This window comes from Hippocampus comes, unplaced genomic scaffold (assembly GCF_001891065.2).
Source record: "Hippocampus comes isolate QL1 unplaced genomic scaffold, H_comes_QL1_v1.1 scaffold107, whole genome shotgun sequence".
In the NCBI taxonomy this organism is placed as follows: Eukaryota; Metazoa; Chordata; class Actinopteri; order Syngnathiformes; family Syngnathidae; genus Hippocampus; species Hippocampus comes.
This window is the reverse complement of record NW_017804846.1, coordinates 87,274-114,121: the sequence shown is the minus strand read 5'-3', so window position 1 is coordinate 114,121 and position 26,848 is coordinate 87,274. Positions and strand designations below refer to the sequence as shown.

The window sequence follows — 26,848 nt, the reverse complement described above, 5'->3', positions numbered from 1 at the left end:
CGGGCCAAGCACGGCGACGATACTCCGGTCACACACGGATCGCTGCAGCCTTCCCCGCACAGAGGCATCTCCATGCAAAAGTGAGTGTGCTACATTTAAAAGTTGTGAGAAGTGCAGCTTTAATAGGCAGCAAATGGAGTCGGTTGTGTTCACACCCACAACAGCGCAAACCGCTTTTTAAAATACATCAAATTGCAAACATCCGGTCTAACATGTCCAGGCACAGATTTACAGTGTGCGTCAAATTTGCACCAGTCATGAAAATAGAGACCTGAGTGTTTTACTGTTGTTAAGTATTGTCATTCTAAGTTAATTTGACACTTGTATGACAGTGAAGAATTTTAAAATATTACTTTTGAAATTCCACTGCGGCGCCAGGGAATGTCATCAAGCTTCGAGATTCCACTATCTTGAATGAGCTTTTTAACACTTGAATTATTTTATTCATCCAATTTAGCGCTTTTCCTGTGCAGGGTCATGGGGAGGTGGAGCCTGTCTGTATTTCTGCTGACCCTGGGCCAGAGATAAATCTGTGTCTGTTGAACAGACACACACACACACACACACACACACACACGTACATGAAGGAGAGCAAGAACGGCACAATAACTGTGTTCCCTGTGGCACATCACAGGCAGCAGGCTATGAATCGAGGTGCAAGCCTGCATGTGAAAAACACTTCTTGGAGAGCCAGCTCGGGTACAGACTATCGACTGCCCTACCACTTGCTCACACGCATTACACACATAGACACACACTCTTCTTGCTGCAGGGGATCCAATCTGAAGTTCAGGTACAGTATCTAAACTTTTTCAACAGAGGCCCCTGAAAGTATGTGAGCTGGTGAAATTGCGTGCATGGGAGTGAGTGTTTGCTTTAGTTTGCCGATGGTGGGGTGGCATTGTGAGGGGGTCGAAAAACTGAATAGTTAAGGGGCAAATGTTTGATTTAAAAGTAGGAAGAAGCCAAGCGGTGCTGCAGAGACTGTCTGCGTGGGCTACTGTATGCATATTTAATATGTGAGTGGGCAGTGATGTTTCAGAGATTGTAGAGCAGGAGAATGAGCGAGAGAATTAGTCGAAGTGAAATGCTTCTGGCAGTTTGTATCCAGAATGTTTTAATATTTTGTTCGTTCCCCCTGAATGCAAACTAAACATGTTGATTTGTGGCTTTTAAAATCTTCTCTTTCCTTGGAAATGGTCTAACTTGTGCGTATGAGTGGTTCTCTCGGCTGTATAATACAGCTGGTTTAGACTATAGGCAGGCATTGGTTCTCATATACAACACCAGCACGTTTCACTCTGCAGCAGCCACCACCTCCGGCATCAGCACGCACCATCATCATCATCATCATCATCAGGTGCAGGTCGAGGCTTCTTTTGGAGCTCCGCTGATACATGAAGAAGACAGAGTGAAGCTCACAAAGCAATGCTCGTAGTGGGCTGGTGGCGGCTCGGGCACAGTTGAGCGTGTTGAATGAGGAAGCGGCTACCGGGACTGCTTGGTGTTCTTTTCCCGTCCAAACGAGCCTCTTACTGGGAGGGACATGCCAGCCGGGCGATTAACGCAGCCTCCTCGGCTGGAGGAGTAAATGGGACCGCACGTCATCCGAGGGAGAAAGATGGAGCGATTTTTTCTCCTCGTTCTCAGCTGTTTTGGCGTCTCGCGGGTTTCAGCGGGTAAGTTTCTTGTTCATGTGCAATTAGAACGACGGTTGTGTCAGTGCAGCAGCATCCGCGTTTGACTGCCTTTTGACTGTGCGACGAAAGGTGCCCACCGCGATGTGCACGGGTAAAACCCTGGTTTGCACGGATGTCAACATCACTGTGCACCCTGGGCACGCTGCGCATTGTCTTTGGAACCTGTGGAGAGCGTGTGTGTGACATTTTCGTGACCAACACGCGCGAATTTACCTCAATCGCAAATACGGTCCGATTATATTATTGGACGGTATTACGATGGGTTAGGTTGACTGGCTTGAATAGGCTTTATTAAAACTGTAATTGTCAGTCATATTACACTGTACATGCGTGCGCGCGCGCGCGCGTGTGTGTTTGTGCCCGCAATCTGTAATTTATCAAATATTTTAAATACATATTTAGATACATATTTGTCCGAAGTCTACAATATTCTGCACTATTTATCGTTCCTGGGTCCAAGAGGTACCTGCATGTGCACCTCAGTGGCAGCCTACTGTATTTCATTCTGAGAAAGACAAAAAAAAAAAAAAACAACAATCACGAATGTACTCGATTTCAGCATTGTCGCGCGTGTACCAGTTACCTCTTATTGTATGACCTCACCCTAGCACATTTCAAATCGAAAATTTAAGACCTATCCTGTATTAAAGTCATAATAAAGAATTAGCACATACTGTAAACACTGGTGTTGGTGTGCTTACGACCCCTTGCTGCACTCACAGTCCAAAACAATGATTAGGCTATTAGCTATAAAGCCATTTGGTAAAGGCATCCAATCCAATTAACTATATCCCATTAAAAAGACAACAATTCAGAATTTTAACTGACCCTGTCAAAAACTATAAAAGGGACCAATCCACGTTTACTCTTGAGGCTGTAGTTTTCAGTGATGGAAAACTGTCCACCCTCATACTACGTTTTTAATACTGCACTTTGGCTACCGTGCAGAGCTGAAAAAGCGATTGAATCTCATCAGAATGTGCCAGTGGTCATAATCTTGTGGTCCTATGAATTAATTCATTATTGAATGATTTTTTTTAAATTTGTTTCACTCGCAAATCATTTGGGGGTTCGACATAACTTCTACATGAAAATAATCACAATTATGTAAGTTTCCCATAGGTCTGGACTATGTGGTTGAAAATGGTATCATGATATAATATTTCATATCAGTCGATAGTATCATTATCATTATTTTAAATTATTATTATTATTATTAGTAGTAGTAGTAGTAGTAGTAGTAGTAGTAGTAGTATTTCACACTTCATGACAAAGACCGAGGAAAAAGCTTGAATTTAGGTAAATGTATTTATAAATATAACCTTGAACCTTAAATGGGAAGTTAAAACAACTATGAAAAAGTCAAATTAACTTGTCAATGTAAAGATTAAATTCAGATCATTTTAAACAATGCACTTAGTAGGGCTGCGCCGAGCACAGTGTATGTATATCATCTTCATCTATTGATTAATTTTTTTTTTTACATATTTAAAAAAATACATTTACATATTAAAAAACATTTCCTTTTAGGTGCTTGTAATTGTGACACAAATCTAGCGTCCTACTGTAGCCTCTTCCCACAGCACGCACAATGACAAGGTCAGTGCTTGCTCCCAGATATCGATATTAAATTGAATGCAATTTCTGTTGCTATTGATCAGGTGTCTATTTCGAAATATATTGATATTGAATTATTACCCAGCCCGAGACTTTCACAAATAACCAATTACCTCACATCTCCTACTAACTGAAGTGGAGAACGGGGCTCTTGACATTGATGAATCACATGCGTTTGTTTGCTGTTGGGTGTGTGCTCTGATGTAGATCAATGGACTGATTTTTCCTTTGTTGCCTCTGAACGACACACATACCTGTATACTCACAGGATAACCATGAGACGGTGATACAAATCATTTCTGAAGCATAAAATTTAAATGTATCTCTAATTTGGTACATTTTTCCATCTATCAAGCAATCCGCTGACACTTGGATTGACTTTCTCTTTTCAAAGCATTTGAATTTGCTCACACTTCATTTATTCATTGTTTACTCATCCAATTTGAGTAATAGCTGAAATGGTGCCGTTTTATTCTGGATGGATGGCTTTGCTTGAGCCAGCTCATAAATATGCTTATTTATCATACTTTGGCGACATAGGGAGAATCTCACGGGTAATCAAGCACAAGCATTCATAATCTATTTATACAATAATTGGATGCAAATTTATGACATATGCAAAATGGCATTATATCCGCACATTACCGCATATCATTATTGAACAGTGTAATAACATAAAGCTCATAAATGGGGGGAAAAGAGGTCAAGGTGATTTTTTTGTTGTTGTTTTTTAATGACAAGCACTAGAAAGGATACATTGATGTGATGTGATGCCAAGTCTGAGTGTCAGCCTGGCAAGAGTGAGAAGGAGTGGGACTGTAATATTTACGCCGCGCTGACGTCTTTACAGCATCTGTGTTTATAGGAACTCATAAACAGCTGGTTGAACCTGGGAAAGGAGAGGTAATGTTTCAATTTAAAATGTAAATCGACTCCCTAACACATTCATCTCAATGGGTCCATAAATCCTCGAGAGCAATTTTCCCAGGGCTGTTCCAAGGAAAAAGGAAAAAAATCAATTAGTCACTTAACAAACTGAACGCTGATGCAATAGACAAAATGATTCCAAGCTTTCCCCCTTTCTTATTCTGATACTTTTAATTAGAATGCAGTCTTTCAAGAGCTGAGAGAATATTTTTTTTATGCCTGCATGTAAAACTACATTTATCCTGTGTCATACAGGAGCAGGTGATAAATTTTCATGCTAGAGTCTACAGGATAGAGCATCTTTGAAATGCTTTTCCTTTCTGCTTGTCCCATTAAGGGTCGCCACAGCTCATCATCCTTTTCGAAGCCTGTCTTCTGCATCCTCCTCTCTAACACCAACTGCCTTCATGTCTTTTTTTCAGTACATCTATCACCTTTCTCTCAGGTGTTCCTCTCACGCCGACCAATATAGTTACGAGCTCTCCTCTGAATGTGTCCACACCATCCATGTCTGTTTTAACAACACTCACCAAGCTGTTGGGAAGACTAAGGGATCTATTTTGTTGCCAATTTCAAAGCTGATCCAATTGTGCGGTTGGGTGGAGCGCACAATGAGATTACGTTTATAGGGAACTGTGAGCAGACCTCCACGGGTGTATGATGTAAAGTTGACCAGGGTGACCAAATATCACCACAATCAAGTGGACACTTGGAGACCGCCTTCCAACCGGATTGTTCATATCCTTTTGTGAACCCCCCGACAATCTCGTTGTTGTCATATTTATGAATTAAATATGATGGCTTCCATCACACATATCCACGAGGCTCAAAATCTGTTCCCCTTCATCTCAAATTCACCAAAATCGCATTACAACACCTGCGCCACAACTTAGACCTGCTTCTAGCTGGTCTCGTTTCAGCCACCAAATTGTCAGGTGCTCAAGGGGAGTGTAAAACCTGCGCCACAACTTAGACCTGCTTCTAGCTGGTCTAGTTTCAGCCACGAAATTGTCAGGTGCTCCAGGGGAGTGTAAAGGAAAACACTCTCGGTCTGTCAGAATGCCCAGCATGGTGGATAGCGGCCTACAAAATTGTCAAACACAATAAACTAGGCTTGCGCTGGCACGGAAATCAAAGATGTGCCAGTTTTTATGCCCAAGCACAAATGCACTGTCTATACAAATAGAGCTTTTATTGTTGAAGCTTCATTGGTGGAATTTTTTTTCTTGATGTACAGCTTCAGCTGCTCAACACTCCAGGGTCTCCATTGTTGTAACTTGCAGTTCATAATGCACCACACACTTTCAGTGGAAGACAGGTCTGGACTGCTGGCAGGCCAGTCTAATACTCACAGCCTTTCACTACGAAGCCACTTGATTGGAACATATGCAGAATGTGGCTTGGAATTGCCTGGCTGAAATAAGCAGGGATGTCCATGAAAAAGACGTTGCTTGGATGCCAGCAGATATTGCCTCGAAACTTGTATGGAACAGTACCTTTCAGCATTAATGATGCCTTCACAGATGTGCAAGTTATCCATGCCATGGGCACTAACACACCCGCATACCATGCTGGCTTTTTCCGAATTGTCATTTTCTTCTTTGACACGGACGACACATCATACATGATTTCCCCCCCCAAAATTCAAACAGCACACTTGCTTTACATCAAAGTAGTAAAATATTTGAAAAAAAAATACAAATAAAGTTGGAACATTAAATATTTTGTCTTTGTATTGTAATGAACTGAACGTAGGTTGAAAAGGATATGCATGTATGTATTCTGTTTTTATTTACGTTTCACACCCAACCTCATTGGAATTGGGGTTTCTACTGTACACTGAAGTACGGTAAGTTTAGGAGCATCTTGTAGCATCTTCAGGCAATCTCAAACTGTTTCAAGGGGGGCGCCAGTTGCTTCCAGATTTTTGCTCTTTCAGTCCTCGTATTTGTATAAGGCAAAGTCCCACCGTAGCTTTGTTCTGGCCTTTGCGTGACTCAGATCATCTTACTTCAATATGTATGTTAATTAGCACCTGATCTGGTGCATTAAAGCAGAGGAGCTAAGAGGCCATTTTGTGTCCTTTCCAATTCCCACATTGTTATATCCCAGAATATGGTTGTTCTTGCATCCGGCACGTTTTCACTTCAAAACGCCTCAAGTGTCCTTTGAGCGCCCATCTGAGGTTCAGTGAGGCGCACGTGAAATAAATGATGACCTTGTGCTTCATGGAGTGGGCTTGTGCACGCATCCGGCACGTTTTCACTTCAAAACGCCTCAAGTTGTCCTTTGAGTGCCCATCTGAGGTTCAGTGAGGCGCACGTGAAAGAAATGATGACCTTGTGCTTTGTGGAGTGGGCTTGTGCACTAAGATCTGATGGCAATGGCTGAGGCCATGGTAAATGGTAAATAATTTTTAAGCAACGGTTGTTCAAACATTGACGCATACAGTAGTTCAACTTTCCATCGTATATTACCATGAAACAAAAATATAAATTCATCACAGCACATGTGCAGAACGCTGCCTGTGTAATCCTGCCTCAACAGCTTGTGTATATAAAGCCTCAGGTCTTTAGGTCATTGCTCCATTGTCTTTGAACTTGTGAATGTTTGCGTGTAAGGTCGCTGATAGTGTAGTGGTACGCTCACCTGATTTGTGTGAGGGCAGCGTAGGATCAGTTCCCATCCTCAGTGGATGTAGGTGTGAATGGTTGTTTGTCTCTGTATTTGCCTGGCAGCCAGTTCAGGGAGTGGCCTGCCTTCCGCCGAAGTCATCTGGAATACTGTAATCTCTAACACCCCTCCTTACCCTCTTCAGGGTAAACGATGTTGAAAATGGATGGATGAATGTTTTCATGTGTGTTTACATCCTTGAGAACAGTTGGGGTGGGGTGGTATTTTAATTCATGTGGTCAAGTCAAGTCAAGTCAGCTTTATTGTCAAATATGCTCTATATACAACATACAGCACAGATGAAATTTCTTTCCTCTCAACCACAGTGTAAACATGCAGTGCATTGAAAACACACATAGCTAAAAATAAGGGCAGCGAAACTGAACTGCATAAAAGAGACATAAAGACACAAATATATAAATATAAACAAATAAAACAATAAGTACCAATCAAGAGACAACCAAGGGCACTTGTGCTTATTGCGGGTTAAAGTGGTTGATGGGTTGGTTGATATTTGGCGTTGATTTGTGGACTTCACTACTCCATGATGTCTAGAGCTCGATGTCTTGTTGCTCATCATGTGTTTTGGCTTGAGGTGCAGTCATTGAACTGGACAATCAATCACTGGCAAATATCCCCTCAAAATATCCCCACTCTCTTTACAAATGAACGTTTCCTCTTTGTGGCCATCCGCTTTGTCCTTGACAATCATCAAACCTTATTTTTGTAATTTATTTCCAAAAAAAAATAAAAATGCAGTACAGTATATTGCACTTGGAACCTCAAAACCTGAGACAGGCTAGCAGTTTTTCCATTGCAACACGTCGCCAGATGTATGGTGCTCAATCGCTTGGCGTGTGTTAAGTGTAATTTTATTTTATTTTTTTTTGCAATGATCCACTTCAGTCACATTCAGCCGCATCGCTTGGGGTGACTGGCTTTTGTCATAATCTGACTACATCGTATAATGAATATGGCCTTATTCCATGTTGAGATCATCAGAAAATGTTGTTTACATCAATCTTCCTCAAACTTTTTTTTTCTTTTGTGTGTCTCTTCAACGAAGTGGTCCTATCCTGGATTAATGGGAGTGAATGGGAATGAGTCTCTTTTGGTCTCTGTCATTAAATAAAATACCACTTCACTTAGATTTAATGTTAGAAATTGGAAGCACAGCTTTCTTTTTCTTGGCAGCTGTCGGCTCTCCTTCTTCTGTCTTATCATTTTGCCTTTTCCCCCTTTCTTTCTGAATGTATAAGCACAGGCAGATGCACACGATTTTCAAATTTAAAAAAAATCTTTCTGACCCAGATAATCAATAAAATATTTTTGGTTCCATAAATCTATGCAGCCGTGAATGAAATATCCTTGTTGGCAAACGTTGGTTTACATGACATTGTCTATTCAGAGCCTTCATTGAGTTAATATTGATTGATGTCCATGTTAATGTGGCCACTTGTTCCCTTCTATAATCTGTGCAACCGCCTACTTCATAAACCTGTCAGTTCGTAACGCACATGAGACAAATCAATAGCAGGATGACCGGGTGAATAGACACCGTCACCCTATTTCACTCACTGTGAATTTCTGAATACAGAAGAAAAAGAAAAAGGAGATTTTCAGTGTTGGTGAGTGAGGTTTAGATTGGTAGTGACAGACAAATGAACAGCAAATGAAAGACTTTATTAAACTTCAAATGTTTGCTTTCAAAATCCAAAAACACAAGAACAGATGGCCAAAATGACCCATCTTTGTGTTTCCTTTTAAAACAGTCACGTTTCCTGCGGCCACTCACTCAGACACTTTCTGCCTCCGTTACAATGTGAGGTGGTCATCCGGAAAATTTCTTGTTGAATTTGACTTGTAAAAAAATTGTTTTTACTCTGACAAGGTCACAGCGACAGGGGATGTATAAGAAAAGCACGAGGGAGGTAGGGAGCAGAATGCAGACTTCAGGATGGTCTTGTCAAAGTTGTCACAGTCAAACTTTGGTTCAGCTTTGTACAGTCAAATTTTTATTCCAATGGGCTGTGATCAAGGGCATGTTTAGACACTTTTTAGATTGCCGTTGCGCAATTTAATCTTCACACCCTGAAAAATAGATATTATTAAATACAACAATAAAATCAGATGTTCAGTGTGTTACACTGTGGGATGCTGCTGCATCCCACATCTGCAAATATTTATTACTTAGCATATCTAAATTATTTACCTGATGTTCAACCATCCGAATGAGGCACTTTATGCTTTGTGATGACCTTTTTTCCGGTGCGCTGCCATATCAATTGTGACTTTTGTGTGACTGTGTGAGCATGCAGTTGCATTCTGTTTGCGTACTTGAGTGTGTGTGTGTGTGTGTGTGTGTGTGTGTGTGTGTGTGTGTGTGTGTGTGTGTGTGTGTGTGTGTGTGTGTGTGTGTGTGTGTGTGTGTGTGTGTCTATGTGTGAGGGTGCGTGAGTGGAGCACACGTGCACGTGTGCCGAGGTCTTTTCTAACACACGTGAAGGCGATCTTCAGGCCATAAAACCCTGATGGCTCTATCATGGCACGTAAAATATAGATGAGGTGAGCGGCCTTCTGCAGTGAATGTGTGTTAACCCTGAAGAGCAAAGAGCAGCCACAGCCCTCAAGCCTCTTGCCCCCAATAACATGTTAGCAAGGGGAAATAAGCAGCCCCATGCTGTCATAATACAATATTCACAATCATCAGCTCGGACTAATTTATTGCTCAGCATTTCGGTAAGGCTTGTATTACTTTTATTTTTTTATTCCCACAGTGTTTGTGCTGTTTTCATATTTACACCCGCTGTCTCTCGATGCTGCGAAACACTTCACTGTACAGATTGGAACAGTAAACTTTTGTCTATTTTTTCTGATGCTGCACTGACAAAAATGACAGTTTGGATGAAGTTAAAAAAAAAAGAAAGAAAGAACTCTGAAATTTGCACTAAAGGACCATTCACGGTCTTCAGACCAAGCATGCACATTTTTGGAGTGTCGGAGTCGTAGTCCCGCATGTAGGGGGTGATTTTATCATCTCATATCGCCAGAGTAGTGAGGCGGGAGGAGGTACATATAATTTGGGGATATGAGGTGACACTACTCATTTAATGGAGATATCTTCTAAAGATGACATCAATTTTCTCTGCAGTCATTATTTTATTTTGCTGGAAACTCCAGTTGACAGTATGTGTCATTGTCAAGCATGTTATTTTAATCAAGCATCCATCCATCAATCCATTTTCTGATCCGCTTTATCCTCACAAGGGTCACGGGGGCTGCTGGAGCCTATCCCAGCTGTCTTCGGGCGGTAGGCAGGGGCAACCCTGAACCGGGTGTCAGCCAATCGCAGGGCACACAGAGACGAACAACCATCCGTGCTCACACTCACACCTAGGGACTATTTAGAGTGTTCAATCAGCCTGCCACGCATGTTTTTGGAATGTGGGAGAAAACCGGAGTACCCGGAGAAAACCCATTCAGGCACGGGGAGAACATGCAAACTCCACACCGGAAGGCCAGAATCGAACCCTGCACCTCTACAATGTGAGGCCGACGTGCTAACCAGTCGACCACCCAGCCGCCCTTAATCAATCTTTTTTTTTTTTTGTTAAAAAAAAACAAACAAACAAAAATATATACTGTATATTTTATTAGCATTATGAAAATGCATCTGCCCAAGTAGATGCCTGATCCTCTCTGCAGTTGAATATCTTCTTTTTACCCAAACACACTGTAGATTGTCTCCCATCCTGTGACTGGGTTCCTTTTGCAAGGCTATATAGATGGCAATTTTGTACTGTGTTGTTTGTGTCACAATTGATAAGTTCTTTCAATTCCCTGGGCTGCGGGGTTCTGTTGATTTTGTCACCCAGTCAGGTGGTTGGGACCAAACGCAGTATGCATGTTTTAGTTCACTCACAAACTAAAACAGTGGACTGTAATCCCGAGTTGAATTTGGGTTTTATGAATTAGGCGCCCAGTGATGCGCAAAGTAAAAGAAACATCAGGAAATGTAAACGCAAGAGGCTTATGTCTGTCCCTAAATATCCTGGACAACGCGCAGCTATGAGGCAGTTTTCCTTGCATTCTTTACTCATTCAACATCCCGGGGAGCGGCACAACACACCATGACTTTGAGTAATGTTTTTCCAAGGGTAGTGAAGCTGTAACAATCAGCAATAGCTTCTGTTGGGGGCTGATAGAAGCCGAGGAACCACCCTACAAGCTTTTACAATTCCTCAGTCTCTCAACCACTGAGTGGATATTAAAATAATAATAATAATAATAATAATAATCTTTCTACCCTGAGCGGCCTCAAGTTAACATTGAACTTTAATCAGTGGGGGCAACAACACAATTTGTATTGACATTAATAACATTAATGACAGTTTGTTTCATTAAATTTCTGACTTCACTAATGTATAATACATATCCATGGAGTTCATTGTACTGCGGAATTTCAATGATTCAGAGCTTTCTAAAAGATTAGTATGCAGAGAGAGCATATAGTCAAGGATGGCTTTCAGGAAACACATCTCATTAAGGACTGGTTTGATACATTAACAGACATGGTGCGCTGCAAAATTCTGTTGAAAATGTAATGCAATTACATTGTTGCTTATTCAGAACAAATGTTAATGTATTGACTGCTTGTCAGAGGTCCAGTGTGTGCCTGCAAAGGAATCATTACATTGAAAATATACATACATTGCCAAAATACAGTCACGGCCCACGGCATTTGTTATATCTGTACGTTTTAATAAGATTGAATGTGAAAACTATATCAAAACCTCTACTTTTTAAAATGTAATGCTCAGTTTGAATTCATTCTATGGCTGATGTTATGATGTCGAAAAAAAATCAGAGGGTGCAATCAATGTTTCATGTCGCCAAAGGAAGGCAGTGAAGTCGAACCAAAATGGAAAGCAGAGAAGAAGCAGTGATTCTGAAGACAGGTCATCAATTCAAACACAGAACAATTAATTGCAAGGCTCGGCTATGCCCAATCACTTGTTTTTTTATTTCACCAAATTAGTAGATGCAGGTGAGGTATTCTGTTATTCTTTTGGCATTTTTTTTTTTTTTGAGGTACAACAATGTTTGTATGTAAACCGTTTATTGTCAAAATGAAAGCCAAGAAAAATAGTTCAATAGAAACAACCACAGATAAAGCCTGACAAATACCCAACTTGAAGCAATAAACCCAAAACAATAAATACAGTACATGATCATCTCCCTTGTCGTGGCATCCAGATGAAGAGGATGTTCATAAAATAATCACAAGCCAACATTGTATTCATGTTCCCAAGGTGTGCCGGGAAATTGTGTCTGTCTCTCCTTTCCTGTCTATCGTTTCCCTCAAACACTGTCTATTGCTATCATTTCTCTAATGAACAGGGATATCGAAGTGTTGTCACCCTTGATGCCACTCAGCATGGAATAGACAACGAGCTGCCATCATGAACAAAAACGCTCGGCGGGATGTCCAGCGTGGCTCAAACTAGCACCCATATCTCACAGCGATGCAGACAACTGCGCTCAGGGAGAGTTTATGAAGATGTGCGTCTGGCGTTTCATTAGAGCTGACTGTCATACGGATATTTAAAGCCCGTGGTCACTGGCAACACTCACTGTGTCTGATAACATCATGAAATGGTTGAAAGGAAGTGAATAAAGGCATGAAAGCAATGCGCGGAAGTTTGAAAAGGAACCCTGGCCTTAATGACATGTTTGCTCTGTGTGATTTATTTGGTTGTTAGTCACGTAATTATAGGATAACATTTTCAAAAATAATTTCCAGTTTAATTCGTTTCGTAAAAACTTTGTTTGCATAAACGCCGCCATTGTTTTCGCGTGAGCAATGCATTCTGGGATGACGACGTGGTAGGGTTGCTGCCCACATTGCTGCCCTTTGCAGAGAAAAACAATAATTGCGAAATCCTTGCAACAGCAAAAAGGAGTCAAAATGCCACACGAAGAAAGACATCCCATCAGAATCACTCCTGGATGATGTCAACACAGCACTGCTAAGTGTCTCGACCGAGAACATCACTGAGACCAATTGGCTGATCTATGCAGCAGTATCAGCTATCCTAGAGATGCTTGGCTATGAGACGAACAACTGGAAGGAGCATGGACCACCTCCGTGTAAGAGAAGACTAGAGGCAAAAGTAAGGGGAACCCGAAGAGAAATTAGCCTCCTCACAAAGGAAAGCAGACGTGTGAAGCTTATGAGAGAACTGCCCAAGAAATACAACAACTTGCCAATGGATGAGGCACTTGAGAATACCAAGCAATGACTCAGAGCCTTACTTGCTTACCTGAAGAGGTAAACAAGAGAGGGAGAGGCAAGGAGAATAAACATGATGTCCTCCAACAACCCAGTTAGGTCTTATTATCAGTGGCAAGGTAGCAATATTGTAACAGACCTTCCTAAAGCTGAGACAGAGCAATACTGGAAGAGTATCTGGAAGAAGGAAGCGTCACACAATACCAATGCCCAGTGGCTGGCAGACTTACAAGCAGAACACAGCAACCTCCCAGAACAAGAATTAGTAGTCATGAAGAGCTGGCCAGCACCAGAGCAGGCTGTGCAAAGAAGCTCCGATGGGTTTTGCTGTCACCGCTATCAATTTATGGCGTATTCACCTCCTTCACTCGCTTTGAGACCGCATCGAATTTCATATAGGCAGCAGTTGCCCAGCGCCCTCGTAATATCTGCCATCAATGACTTTTTTTCTGCTTCATTTGTCTGGAAATAATAGGCGAATTGAATCCATCCAGCTAATTAACCTTCCTGTGTCAGTTGTCCGATTGCTTTTGCATGCCGGGAAACAGCTTTATTCTCCATAAAACGGGTGCAACTCATAAATTGTAAATGACACATTTCTGTGATCGTTTTTAAATGAGTATAAAGTTATATACAGCTTGATTATTTTATTTAAAATTCATTGGTGTCATGAATGATGGCAAATATGGATTAATTATTTAAACCCTTTCAGGGACAGCGGTTACTACAGTGGACGTTTTCTCATGTTATTAGGTTACAGATTATTGGCACATGAAAGTCTTAATGAAAGGGATGGGGGAGTTTGTACACGTTATCATCAGTCGTACTCACTTTCCCTTGGTAATGCATTCAATTGTTAAGATTGAAAAAAACTCCTACAGTAATTTAAAAAAAATAAGAAAAAGAAAAAAAAATCTATACTGCTTTGCCAGATCATCTTGGCGGAGTTATGGTGCAATCCAGACTTGTAACAAAACCTCATAAATGCATCCTTGGTCTGCTTTTAACCTGCCATCCCCTGGCTCGAGTAGCGGTGAGACTGCAGAGGCGGATGTTTATCTTGCTGAATGCAGCAGGTTGGTGTTGTCTGCAGAACTCATTGATCCAGAGCTGACTGCCGTTTGAGCAATCTATGGCCCACAACCATGGCTGGAAATATCTTTAGTCTAGTTTGATACATTTAAGGCACAGTCAACGGCGCTGAAATAGCACATACTGTAGATTTCAGACATTTTTTACTTACAGTATGTAATTTACTGTACATCTTTCGAGGTCTTAGAAACGTCCATCTTAAAAGGAGATGGCACAAACGGTTTAAAGAAGGGTAGGTACTTTAAAGGTGTGTTCTAAACTTTCCTAACCTATTTGAGTAAAATCACTAAATTCCATCAGTGTCACACATTGGACGCACTGTGTAAAACTGGTGGAGGCTGCTGTATTTCAGGGGGTTTTGTGCTGAAAAGCTGCACCATTGAAAATTCGGAAAAACAGCACAAGCTTAAAAACAAAACAAACAAACAAAAAAAGAAATATGAAGCAATTGAATTGGAAGTGTTAATGGAACAGACAAAAACCCATTACTGAGTTACAGAGGAGAAATGTGTTGCTCTGCTAATTTTGGGGAGCCACCAACCACATAAAAGCCATATTTTGTTTGCTTTAATTCATTTGAGTGAGCAGAGTACACAGAGAAAACTTACCTAGTGACGGGGAGAACATGCAAACTCCACACAGGAAGGCCGTAGCCGGAATTGTACCCTGCAACTCTGCACTGTGAGGCTGACGCGCTAACCAATAGTCGACCACCATGCCGCCTGTTTATTTAACCACCCCGCACAATCGACTTCATCGACTTTGTTTTTTCTGGAGTCATCCATCCATCCATCCACCCATCCATTTTCAGCACATCTGCCTCACAGTTCTGACGTTCTGGGTTAGAATCTTGGCTCTGGCCTTCCTGTGTGGAGTTTGTAAGTTCTCCCCGCACCTGGGTGAGGTGTGAATAAATTAATAACGAAGACAGTAGAAAGCGCAAAACAGTAAAACTAAGATCAAGTCTGAGTCATGCTGAGTCAAAAGCCAAAGAATACAAATGAGTTTTGAGACGAGTTTTAAAGATGGGCAGCCAGGGGGCTTGCCGAATGTTCAGTGGGAGGTCATTCCAAAGAGAGGGACCAGCAACGGAAAAGGCTCGATCCCCTCTGAGCCTCCGCTTAGTTCTTGGTACCTCTAATAATGTTTGGTCCGCAGACCTGAGGCACCGGCAGGTGTATAGGGGCGGAGGAGCTCAGAGAGCTAAGGTGGCGCGAGGCCATTTAAAGATTTGAAAACAAATAATAGGATCTTGAAAAGAACTCTAAAATGTATAGGCAGCCAGTGAAGGGATGCCAGAGTCGGATTTATGTGCTCCCTCTTTCGATTACCAGTCAAGAGGCGAGCAGCAGCATTCTGGACCAACTGGAGACGCTTAATGGAGGATTGGCTGACTCCAAAGTAAAGGGCATTACAGTAATCTAGCCGAGATGTGACGGGGGCACGAATTACTGTTTCAAAGTGCTCATGAGAAAGGAGATGATATGAGACCACTCAATATTTGTTGAATATAGTTGAAGTTGTATGGAGATTTTTTTTTTTTTTTAACTAGGCGGTCCAACATCAGGGCCCTTTGCTTGAAAAAAAAAAGGTTTGAAAACACTGAATAGACTAAGCTAATGTGATAGTGAAACTTTTAGGTGAGACATTGCAACAGACAGCATTGTTATTAAGGCTTCCAGCAACAATATTCTTTGAGAGTTGGCCATATATGTGTTTCACTTTGGGATGAGGCACCAGCGGGTAGAGAGTAAAAAAGAAAAAAGAATCTGCAGGCTGCAATACTAAATCTACAGAGTTGGCCTTTAATATTACATAAGGTCCCTGTTGGAGTCGCAGTCCCTGAGAGGACTCAAAAGGTTAACTCGCTGTGTGTGTTTTGAGATGAGAGCACAATATAGACAGAATGAAAGAGGTGAATAATGAGTTTGATTTATGACTTCTTAAGTCCCCTCAGGCCCCTTCCATCTCTGGGACTTCAGAGGAGATGACATATAAATAGTAGAGAGTAAGCAAAAGCAAAATGACTTTCAACATGGGAGTTGCGCATGACAAAGATATGTCGCCGGCCCCCGTTCATGTCATCTTCTCTCATCCGGGTGATTCATCACAGCTTCAACCGCAGATATCGTGGAAACAAGCAGCGCTGAAATATATTGGGGATTTGCTGGCAAGAGTCTGAATAAACGGTGTATGAGTTCATGAGCTACAGCCACCCGCCCATTAATTCCTAGCAGTGTAATTTGTTAACCTGTATTTCACAATATCTCATCCCTGCGCTGAGCTAGCTGATGATATTTATATCCTAAGACAGCTGAGTGGCATCATTGAACGTCAAGTGACCACTTCTCCTTCTTCCTATTCATCGTACTCAGGCTTTGAATCCAAATATTTATCAACCCTGAAGGCCACCGTAATTCCCAAGTGGACTGCAAAAATGTTAACAGAGCTGTATGAAATGTAAAATCAATTTTTAGACTATTTTCGAAGGACACATTAGCATCTGGAGCTCGACTCATTCCCTCGAGAGTTCCTCCAATCAACACTCTATATTGTTTACAATGCCAAACATTATATCATAGCAATGGTATTATGCTTGCAGGTGTAATGACTACCACTGTCGCAATTTATGTTTTGGTGCTTCAAGCGTGCATCCGTAAATTACCATAATGCACAAAGGACAGCCAAAGTTAATGGGAATACGGTTGTGCTTAGGCATTGTATGATGACATGTAACAAACAGAGCATGAATGTTGTTGTCACGGTAATCCACTCACCAGATGTCAGGCAATTTATATCACATGCATGGGTCGAATGGAAAAAAAAAATTGGAATGATTTTATTATTTATTCGTGTTGTTTGTTTGTTTTTAAGGACTGTAAAAAGTCCTTTGTAGGTTTAAATGTTTAACAGCTCTATATACAACTAACACAATAAAAATAAAAACAATGTCATATTAAAATGGAGCATTCTTATCAAAAGGCTGACTCAGGTTTTTTCATTTTTCTTCTTTATTCTTGCTTTATAGGAATTGCTGCGGATTACATCAATTCATTCAAAGTGATTTTAGCTCTCATGTGTTGGATGCCGATGTGTTGATATGTGTATTTTGAAAAATACACATTTTAAATATCAGAATAAAATTAGACGGCAGCACACTGGTCGACTAGTTTGCATGTCGGCCTCACAGTGCAGACGTGTAGGGTTGGATTCCGGCTTCGGCCTTCCTGTGTGGAGTTTGCATGTTCTACCCATGCCTGTGTGGGGAGGTTTTCCGAGTACGCCGGTTGCCTCCCACATTACAAAAACATGCGTGGCAGGTTGATGGAACACTCTAAATTGACCTATGGTGTGATGTTTGTTCGTCTGTGTGTGCCCTGCGATTGGCTGGCAACCGGTTCAGGGTGTACCCCGCCAACTGTCCGAAGACGGCTGGGATAGGCTCCAGGACACCCTGTGACCCTTGTGAGGATAAAGCGGATCAGAAAATGGATGGATGGATGGATGGACGGATAAAATTAGTCACTCATTTTCATATCTCCATACCTTGCTGTACAATGCGTACAACATTGCCACTTCAAATTCAGATAATGCGTTTCAAATTGTTTCTTAAAAACTGTGCACACTATCCACCCATTCATTTTCCGCACGGTTTACTGTTATAATTGTGGTCTCTTGAGCCCAACTTTGCTTTGATTTTACCCTTCAGAAGTTTAAAAGAAACACTTTCATCTCTCTCTTTTTGCAGATACCTTGTCCCCCCCTGTCAATGTTACCATCAAAGCAGTGAAAGCTAACTCTGCTCTGGTGACATGGGACATCCCCGAGGGAGACCCTGTCATTGGCTTTGCCATCACACAGCAGGTGATTGACATCCAAATACGACAAATGCTGCACGCTCAGTATTTTGTTTAAATAAATACTGGACATCAAGGAGGTTACTTGCACGCATGGACAAACTACTGGAGACAACATACATATGAAGTTTTGCTTCATCACTGCTGCTTGATGTAATGCCCTGTTCTCCTCGTTGTGTAATTCCCTTCCTCTAGCCTCTAAGATTCATTATGGGAACGAGCAAAGGAGTCGAGGCCTTGTTTGAATGCTCTCAGAAAGTAACTCATCAGAGTGTAATGGGTTTCCTAATATCAAACAGAAATTATTCATTTGCATCACTTCACTAACAGATTCAGGGCCGGTGTGGCTCACTTGGCAGCAGGAACAATAACATTAGTGGGAGAAGCTCAAAGGTCATAGCAACAAAAACCTCCCTGCAGTAGTGGGAGACTTAGCTGACACTCAGAGAATGTGTAAGTGGAATAAAATAATGACCAATTTTTACTTTTTTGGACGAGATTTTTGAGTGCGTCTTCGGGAATTTTCATTCATTCTTCAAGAATAACATTTAGGAGGTCTGGGCTTGCTGATGCTGAACAAGAGGGAGTGGCTTAAAATATCTATTCGAGTTCATCCGAAAGGTGTTTGATGGCATTAATATCCCTTTAACGATCACATCTGGAGTCTTGCACTCGGGAACACTTATGCTATAAAGATAGTTGGGCTCAAGAATTAAGATTTAGGGAAACTCAGTAGTTGTCCAGAAGTTGCAATGATCATCTTACGAAGAAATCCCTTTTTCGTTCAAATATATAAGTGTGCCGTTTAATTTCTTGTTGGAGATGTGTGTTCCTCCAGAGTCGAACATTCTTCCATACAACTCTCCTGTATTATGCGCCAACAGAAGAAAGACGTGCGTATGCTACGATTCATCCAGGAAGTCAACACCACCACACGCTCCTGTGCATTATGGGACTTAGAGGAAGAGACAGACTACATTGTGCACGTGCAGTCCATCAGCATGTTTGGGACGAGCCCGCAAAGCGAACCTCTTCGCTTCCGAACACCGAAGGAGGCCGAGACTCAGGCTTCTAAGAATAAAGGTAAAGTGTCACGGATCACATGAATACAAATAGGCTTGCACCGCTTTTGTGTGTTTGTTCTTGAGCCAGAAGTTGCAGAGTTGAAGTCGGCCTCTTGATGCAATCATGACTGATTTTGTCCAAACACCAATAAAAATCAATATGAACACAAAGCGTGAAATGAAATTTCACAACAGTGTGCTCGACACAGCCAAGGGGGCGTATTCTTCATTGTGTATTGACGTGGCCTCTTCAGGCCACCTTTCTGGCAACCGACACCGCTGTACAGTTAACCGAAATAAGAGTGAGGAGGGAGCATTTATCAGTTGCCGGCCGGACGAAGCCGCAGCTGCAAGGGATGGTAAATCACTGCGCTTTTGGCTGAAGCCTTATCTATAGTATTCGTCCTCATCCTCATCTCATGCGTGACACTCTGCAGGACTCCTCCCTGAAATTGGAGCCAAAGAGAGTTTGAACTTCTTTCGCAGTTGCAAGATAGTGTGGAATACAAATGGAAGTAGCATCATTGCCAAAGATTGAACAGACGCGCTTTCCACTACTGAGGCATTAACTCTAGAAGTGTTGTTTCAGGGTTGTTACTGCAAGGGAAATGTTTTTAAATCAATAGCTGGACAGGTTTTGGAACACATTTTTTTTTCTTACTTTCTTTCAAGTTTAATTTAGTGTACTGCCTTACACTCATTTATTTGACATTGATCACTTTTAATCCTCTTAAATATTAACTTTTTTGTCAAAGAAATGAATAAAGATGTGTCACATTGGGTTTGCACAGATATCACGGAGCGGCCTTCAATTCTCATGTTTTGCACATTTTCCAGCCAGAAAATTTTAAATGATGTTCCACTTTGTCATTGCATTTGCAGGATCTTCCAACCTCACAAGAACATGGCAAAAAAAATACTTTTTTTTAAACTTTTCTTTTTAATCCTTCCCCAAAATTCAAAATGTGAGTGGAACCTCAGGAGTTGAAAATTGCTTAACCTTTCAGTTCGTTCATTCATTGATTTTCAGAGAGGCAGAATACACCCGGGACTGGTCACCAGTCAGCCGCAGAGGACCAAAAAAGCATTCATATTCACACCAATGGTCAAATAGTTTTCAATGAACCTACAATGTATGTTTTGGGAAAGTGTAAGGAGGCCAGACTACCAAGAGAAAACCTACAGTATGTAGGCATGAGAAGAACATACCTGTACTGTACAAACACCACACAGGGAGGTAGGGCCCAAAGCTTCAACTCCAAACTAAAAAATAAATATTAACGTACTTAAACTTGAACCGTCGTGATGAGTGACAGAAGCTGTGAGCATAAGAGTCGCTGCAACCTGTTGAGTCGAGATTCCACTGCACATGCCGAAGAATGACCTGTATCAACTAACAAGATCAAATCTTTTCTCGGGTTTTTGAGACAGCTCTTGTTTTGGATCTCATTGTGCTGCACAAATATCTGTGCTGTTGAAGGAAATGTGTATTTCTGCAGGGACTTTGGCTGTTGTGGTTTAAAAGGGTTACAGTTTGGCCAGTAAAGCTGAAAGAATGAAAAGCCCAAGCACCCTTTGGGCATTTGTGCTTTGATTAGTTATTACTGGGCAACAGAGGCCAATCGATCAGCAGAACTGCGTCTTTCTGAAAGCTACTGGAGCATGGGGTGCATGCTTGCCACGCCGGGGCCTCAAAATGTCACCCAGTGTGAGGGCAGCGCTCTACACTGCGGTGAACTTTATATCAAGGCTGTGACTTCAACAACACTGAGTAATACCAGAAAAGTGGCGGGTTAGTGCCCAAGCGCACCTTGGCAGTTGACGGCATTCAGACTATCATTTCGACAACAACGTGTTGCCATTTCTTGAATCTGCAAATCCCGCCTCTCGCGTTCCAAAGATGATGAGCGATTGGCCTCCAAGATCAGCGCAACTCACCACTAAGGATCACAAAAATGGAAACACAACAGACTCAGCATCTGAGTAATCCCCTGACAATTATGTTGCCTTCTAATTCTCACAGACGAAGTAACAATGGAGGAAGTGGGCCAGACCAACCAGTTGAGGGCGGGTGAGCTCATCATCATTGTGGTGGTGCTTATCATGTGGGCAGGTGAGGATCACGTAAAATTCTATAGAATTATAGAGACTCTCTCAGGAATTGTTTGTGACTGTTGAAAGGTGCTCAAGAAAGAAATGGAATGTTTTTTGTTGTTTTTATACATCACAACAGACTGTATCATTGCTATCTTCAGATACCATGCACACTCCTTGTCCTGTCAGCGGCATAGGGAAGACATCAGAGAAATTGGACTTTGGTACTTTGCTGTTAATCTTTTGAACCCCCACTATGAGTGGGTGGCAGGAACCAAGAATAAATGTGGTGAAGAGCGAAAATTTCTAGCTCATACCCCCCTAAAAAGATAAATAATTGCCTGTACAACATGGCAATAAAGCACCGAAACTCACTTCAACATAGTTCCTTGGCACCAAGACGACATAAGAAGATGGCAAAGCAATGCTTTTACTGCGGAATAATAGGGGATAGGTTTCACCCCCCCACCCCCTAAAAAAAAATAACGGAGAAACTGCTGAGTCATAAATATGCGGAGTTCACTGTACCTTATTATGCCTGAAGTGATCTTTTCATAATGCCTCCCTTTGTCTATTGGGTTAAAAAAAAAAAAATCAAAGATAACCCTATGCAGTTTGATGTTTTCTCTGTTCAAACTTCAAAATAACAAATTATAATTTAATAATAATTGCCCTATTGGAAATAATAGAATTAGATACCTAAAAATTCATTCCCTAGACTAAACCTTTTCTACTTTGAAACAATTCAGTACTATAAATTATCTCAACATAGGGCTGGGCGATAATTCCATATCATTATGTACCGTCATGGACATGTGATCAATATCAATATAAAATGCCTTCAATAAATGTTTGGATAGAAAAAAATCAGGAAGCAAACCTAACCTCGGCATTGTGCATGCTGTAGGCAGAGACTACAGTGTGACATGAGATTTTGTGTCACAATTCCAAACACCTAAGAGGACATTTTGAGCACAAAAGCTCAATAAGCAAGCTCAGTGTATTTTTAGCTAATTAATTGTAATGACTTACTATTTTTTTTATTTATATAAGTTATTTAGTGTTAGTCATGCCCCTAGATACTGTTCACCCATTGGCTAGCGATGCATATTTAAGGTTGGATCTGATTGGTCAAAGTCAGATGAAAACACACAATTCCATATGAAACTTACTGCACTTCTTTGTGATACTTATGTATTGCATGGGCCATTATCACAATAACGATATTTCTTTCATATATTTTGCAGTTTTAACCGCCAGTATTACAGGTTGTTCTGAGCAGGTTGTGCATTTTGTTGTCTGAAAGGATCTGAGCAAGTTGTGCATTTTGTTCTCTGAAAGGATCTTAAATAATAAAGCATGTATATCCCGATTGATTTTCGGCCTCCACACGATAACTGTCGCTCAAAAGCTGATCGAATCGTTTTGGCTGATCGTTTTGATTCTCTTGTTCCCAGGCGTGATCGCTCTCTTCTGTCGCCAGTATGACATCATTAAGGACAATGAGCCCAACAACAACAAGGACAAAGCCAAAACCTCATCAGAGTGCAGCACTCCTGAACACCCGTCAGGGGGTCTGTTGCGCAGTAAGGTATAACCCACCCACACCCTCCTCCCCCGAGGTGCCTCCCCAACACCTCAACAGTGCCGGGCAGGTGAATGGTGCCGCCCGCCGCAAGACCTTTTCCACTTGACATTCATGTGCACTCATACAGTGTTTCTCAATGTCAAACAAAAAAACGTCTATGACAATGCTGCCTGCGGTTGGTTAGGACTCCAACAAATGACTCTCCTGTATATTGCCCGCCACCTGCATAATACTCCCCATTATACTGTATGTGCTTCACCTTTGAGGTAATGAGGCATAAGTGAGCGAGAAATCCCAAACAGGGCATTGTAAGTGAGGTCAAAAACGGTATAAACAATTGCAATAAAAAGGACGAGAAGCCTTTGGAATTCCCACATTTCTGTATAAATTGGTCATAAAATGTGATCTTAATCTTAGTCACAAGCAAAGGCAAACAATTTTCAGTTTTAATTGAGTCAGATCTCTGTCTGAGGCACTAGAAATTTTATATTTTGCACTGTTAAAGTCATTCTATTGTTGATTTACTTTTGGGTCATTTGGGTTGTTGCCCTGTTCCTCCTCTGTTACCCTTTAATTGGCAAATAAATGGTATGAAGTATGGGAATTTGTTTTTTCCGTAGATAATCGCAATTTGTCCAGGCCGTGAGGATGCAAAGCACTCCCAAAGCATGATGATCCCCCCCCACCATGCTTCACATAACATTGTGTGTTCTTAACAGATGACTCAATTTTAGTTTCATCCGTACGCAGAAGAGATGAACAGCAACACTTGCTTCAGAGCTGTACCAGTGATATTTTTCAGACAGCAGTGGTTTTGACAGTGGTCTCCTCCTGTGATATCCATTCCTTGTTTGTTTTACTGATGATAAATCTGTCAACAAAGATGCCATACAATATGTCAGAGATTTTTAGAGTCTTTAGCAGACGCTCGAGGGTTCTTCTTCACCTCGTTGAACATCTCCGCTGTGCTCTTGCAGTCATCTCTACAGGACCTCCATTTGTAGGGAGGGCAGTAACAGTGTGAAATTTATTGACCCTCTGTCTTAGCACATAGACTGATGAACAGATGGGCTTTTAGAAATACTTTTGTAACGCTTTCAAGCTTCATGCAAGACAACAACTTTTAATTATGCATCTCCTGAGAATTTTTTTTTAGTGCGAGGAATGATTCACATCAGGCAGTGCTTCTTGAAAATGGCAAACTCAAGACTGATGTGCCATTTCAATCGCGCAACATTGACTGGAGTCAAGGTTGGCTGACTCCTGACTCTGAATAGCTCTTGGAGACAAGCTCACAGACATTTTCCACCCTGCAAAGTAAATATTTACATCGTGTATCTAATTAAAATATAGAATAATGTGGTATTAGTTTCAGATGACTGTGTTTGTTGTTGCTGTGACTGTTTTGAAGATCAGATCGTTGAGACATTGTGATTGATGAGACAGCAGATGAAGATGAGCTGAGTCAAAAAAATTGTCATTAACAGCTTGACCGCTACATGTTTTTGATATGTTGGCACCAGAGCAGCTCCTCTCAAATTGGAACCGGAAGTCATGCCCCCAGCAAAGTATGAAAAGTGCCATAACGTAATTGCATCACGTTTATCCAAATGTTAACCAACATGTAATTGGTTCTTCCTTGAAAAATGTGCCAACCGCTCCGAGTTATGTTGTAATCCTTAAACACCTACATTCACAAACGAGCTATGGTAGCTAAGTAACTTAGAGACAAACAAACAGCAATGATTAACCATGAACATAAACAAACCATCCTTCTGATATTCACATTTTTGTGCTTGCACAAGTTAATAATCACAAAATGGTTATCTTGCTGTAATTTCATGATGTACGCTTTATTAAGTCACATTCAGTAATCCCCGTGATTAGAGTCCAATGGTTTCTACATTACTTGAAGTTGTTGCATTGAAATAAGCTACGTAATTAAATAACGTGTAGCAGAAATTTTCCCTTCAATGCTTAGAGGGAATCAAGCATCTTCTGAAGAACCAAGGAAACATTTGCGGAAAGCATACTTGACATTGACAAACACCCACAGCGTCATCGAGTAATCAGCTTCAGGCTAAATTGAAATATGGCTTCAATGTGGCTCCATTTGTGCATGACTGCAGCAAACACGCTCAGGCTCTTGCAAACAATGCAAACACGAGTGCGACAGTCGTTTTTGCCAATGTACAGTATGCATCAGCCTAAATCAAGCAAAACAAAAAGCCCTTCATCGTTGAATACATAAGCAGCACAAGAGGCATCCTCATGCTCATTGTTTAATTCCTGAGAGCCCTTCCGGGATCTTCAATCATTTCATTTTCTCTTCTCCCACAGTTCTCCAAGAACAACAACAGGATGCCATCTGTCAACATCATTGAAGTGTGACTGTCTTCCCTATACACTAAAGACTTGGTCTCACAAACCAGCAGGCCCTTTTAGGCAAATCTGCTTGTCAGGATGCATCACGTACGTCTCGCTTGCCGCGGGCCTGCCAATGAAGCAAAGCTTGCGGGGACTCCAGGGATTTAGGAACAACTTGGCCAGCGTAAGAAGAGATCCCAAAGTGGAGCGACTTCAGGGAGAGTTGAGCGGATTTGCCATGATTAACAACTACCGTACCATGGGGGAGGCAGAGATTAGGGCCAAATGGTCCTGGCAGTGGACAAACTGCTGATAAAGCAACCCCTTGGACCAATGTCGATAAAGCTGAGCCAGAGACCTTTTCATCCGCTCTCCCATTTCTTCTCTGTCTTTTAGTGGGTCGTGATTTGACCGTACATACAGTGTGTGAGGGGTTCCCACTGTGTCTAAATGTTCCTTTGTGGCGTAATTTAATCCCATCATCTAGATGTTGTATTGTTCTAACATTCTTTCAACCAATGTATTTTTATTTATTTATTTATTTTTTTATGAGTGACGCAGCCTCATTTGTATTAGTTGTCAAAAATATGCCCTCCCGCCCACCCCACACACTAAAAAAATATTCCTCTTGATTAGTCAACCTCTAAATGTAGCAAGGGTCCTTCAACACGATAAAGCCATGGCCCATCACACTCAAGAACTCAAGTCGTAGTTTTTCAAAAGGTTATTTCATTCTTTCAACCAATGTATTTTTATTTATTTATTTTTTTTATGAGTGAAGATTAATAATTTATCATTCAAGTGCTGTTTTGTTCCACAATGTACTGCCAGTACATTTCTATTGTTCTGGTACTTCTTCGACCTCATCAAGGTAGAACGCGCAGCCGTCTTTGCGGGGAATATATGTCTGGCCGGCTTGTTTTCCCCCCTCAGGGAATCCAGACTGCACCTGGCTGAGTGCGGAGCGATTTCTAAAAATGAACTGTGATGATGCTGTCGCAACTTCCAAAGGATGGCTCACTGCTAAAGTTTGCTGTCATGTTGGGTCACATTTTCCTTTTTAACATCTCCTTGTCTCGTTTGTGTTTTTTAATAGATTAATAGATTCGGATTCTTGACATTCCACATCCTGAATGAGATGTCTTTATTTATCTTTTAGGGTGATGGATCTCAGCATCCTGGGTGAAAAGAGGACTTGACCCAATGTGTTTCATCTAAATAATGAATTCTAAAAGAGTCTCGGATACGTCTACAGAGAAGTGGCCTTGGTAGAGACACTAGAGGGCATTCCTGAAGCAATAACAACTCTAAGCCCCATCACATGGGGACAAGGACTTCATGTGCAATGGGGTCACGTTCTGTAGAAAAACAACACACAAATGTAACCTCTAGGCATGCAATGTTGAGACAAATGAACATTGTGATAAATAGTCATGATTACAACGGGCCTCCGATGTTTGCTTTCTTGTAATGAACAGGTGTCATCAAGGCATAAGGGCTTTTCATGACAATTTTCAATTCCAAATTAGAATTTATCCCAAGGCTGTTAAACATACAAATATGGTGTATTGTAAACT

General features: G+C 41.4%; 1 protein-coding gene across 4 annotated transcripts; it reads left to right on the top strand.

Annotated features, from left to right (window-relative positions):
• fndc5a (fibronectin type III domain containing 5a) lies at positions 1-25,821 on the top strand. Of its 4 annotated transcripts, none has more exons than XM_019876979.1 (6): positions 1-80; positions 18,050-18,165; positions 19,043-19,241; positions 21,246-21,335; positions 22,774-22,907; positions 25,245-25,821. In XM_019876979.1, the coding sequence occupies exons 3-6, from the start codon at positions 19,058-19,060 to the stop codon at positions 25,293-25,295; spliced, it is 459 nt and encodes a 152-aa protein (XP_019732538.1). In that variant the 5' UTR covers positions 1-80; positions 18,050-18,165; positions 19,043-19,057; the 3' UTR covers positions 25,296-25,821. The 4 variants fall into 4 exon arrangements, 3 of the variants coding, with proteins under 3 accessions (XP_019732538.1, XP_019732533.1, XP_019732520.1); XM_019876974.1 differs by lacking the exon at positions 1-80 and adding an exon at positions 664-793; XR_002169070.1 differs by lacking the exon at positions 1-80 and adding an exon at positions 1,062-1,679 and having other exon boundaries at positions 22,774-22,971; positions 25,245-25,306.
• Positions 25,822-26,848: the final 1,027 nt, after the last annotated feature.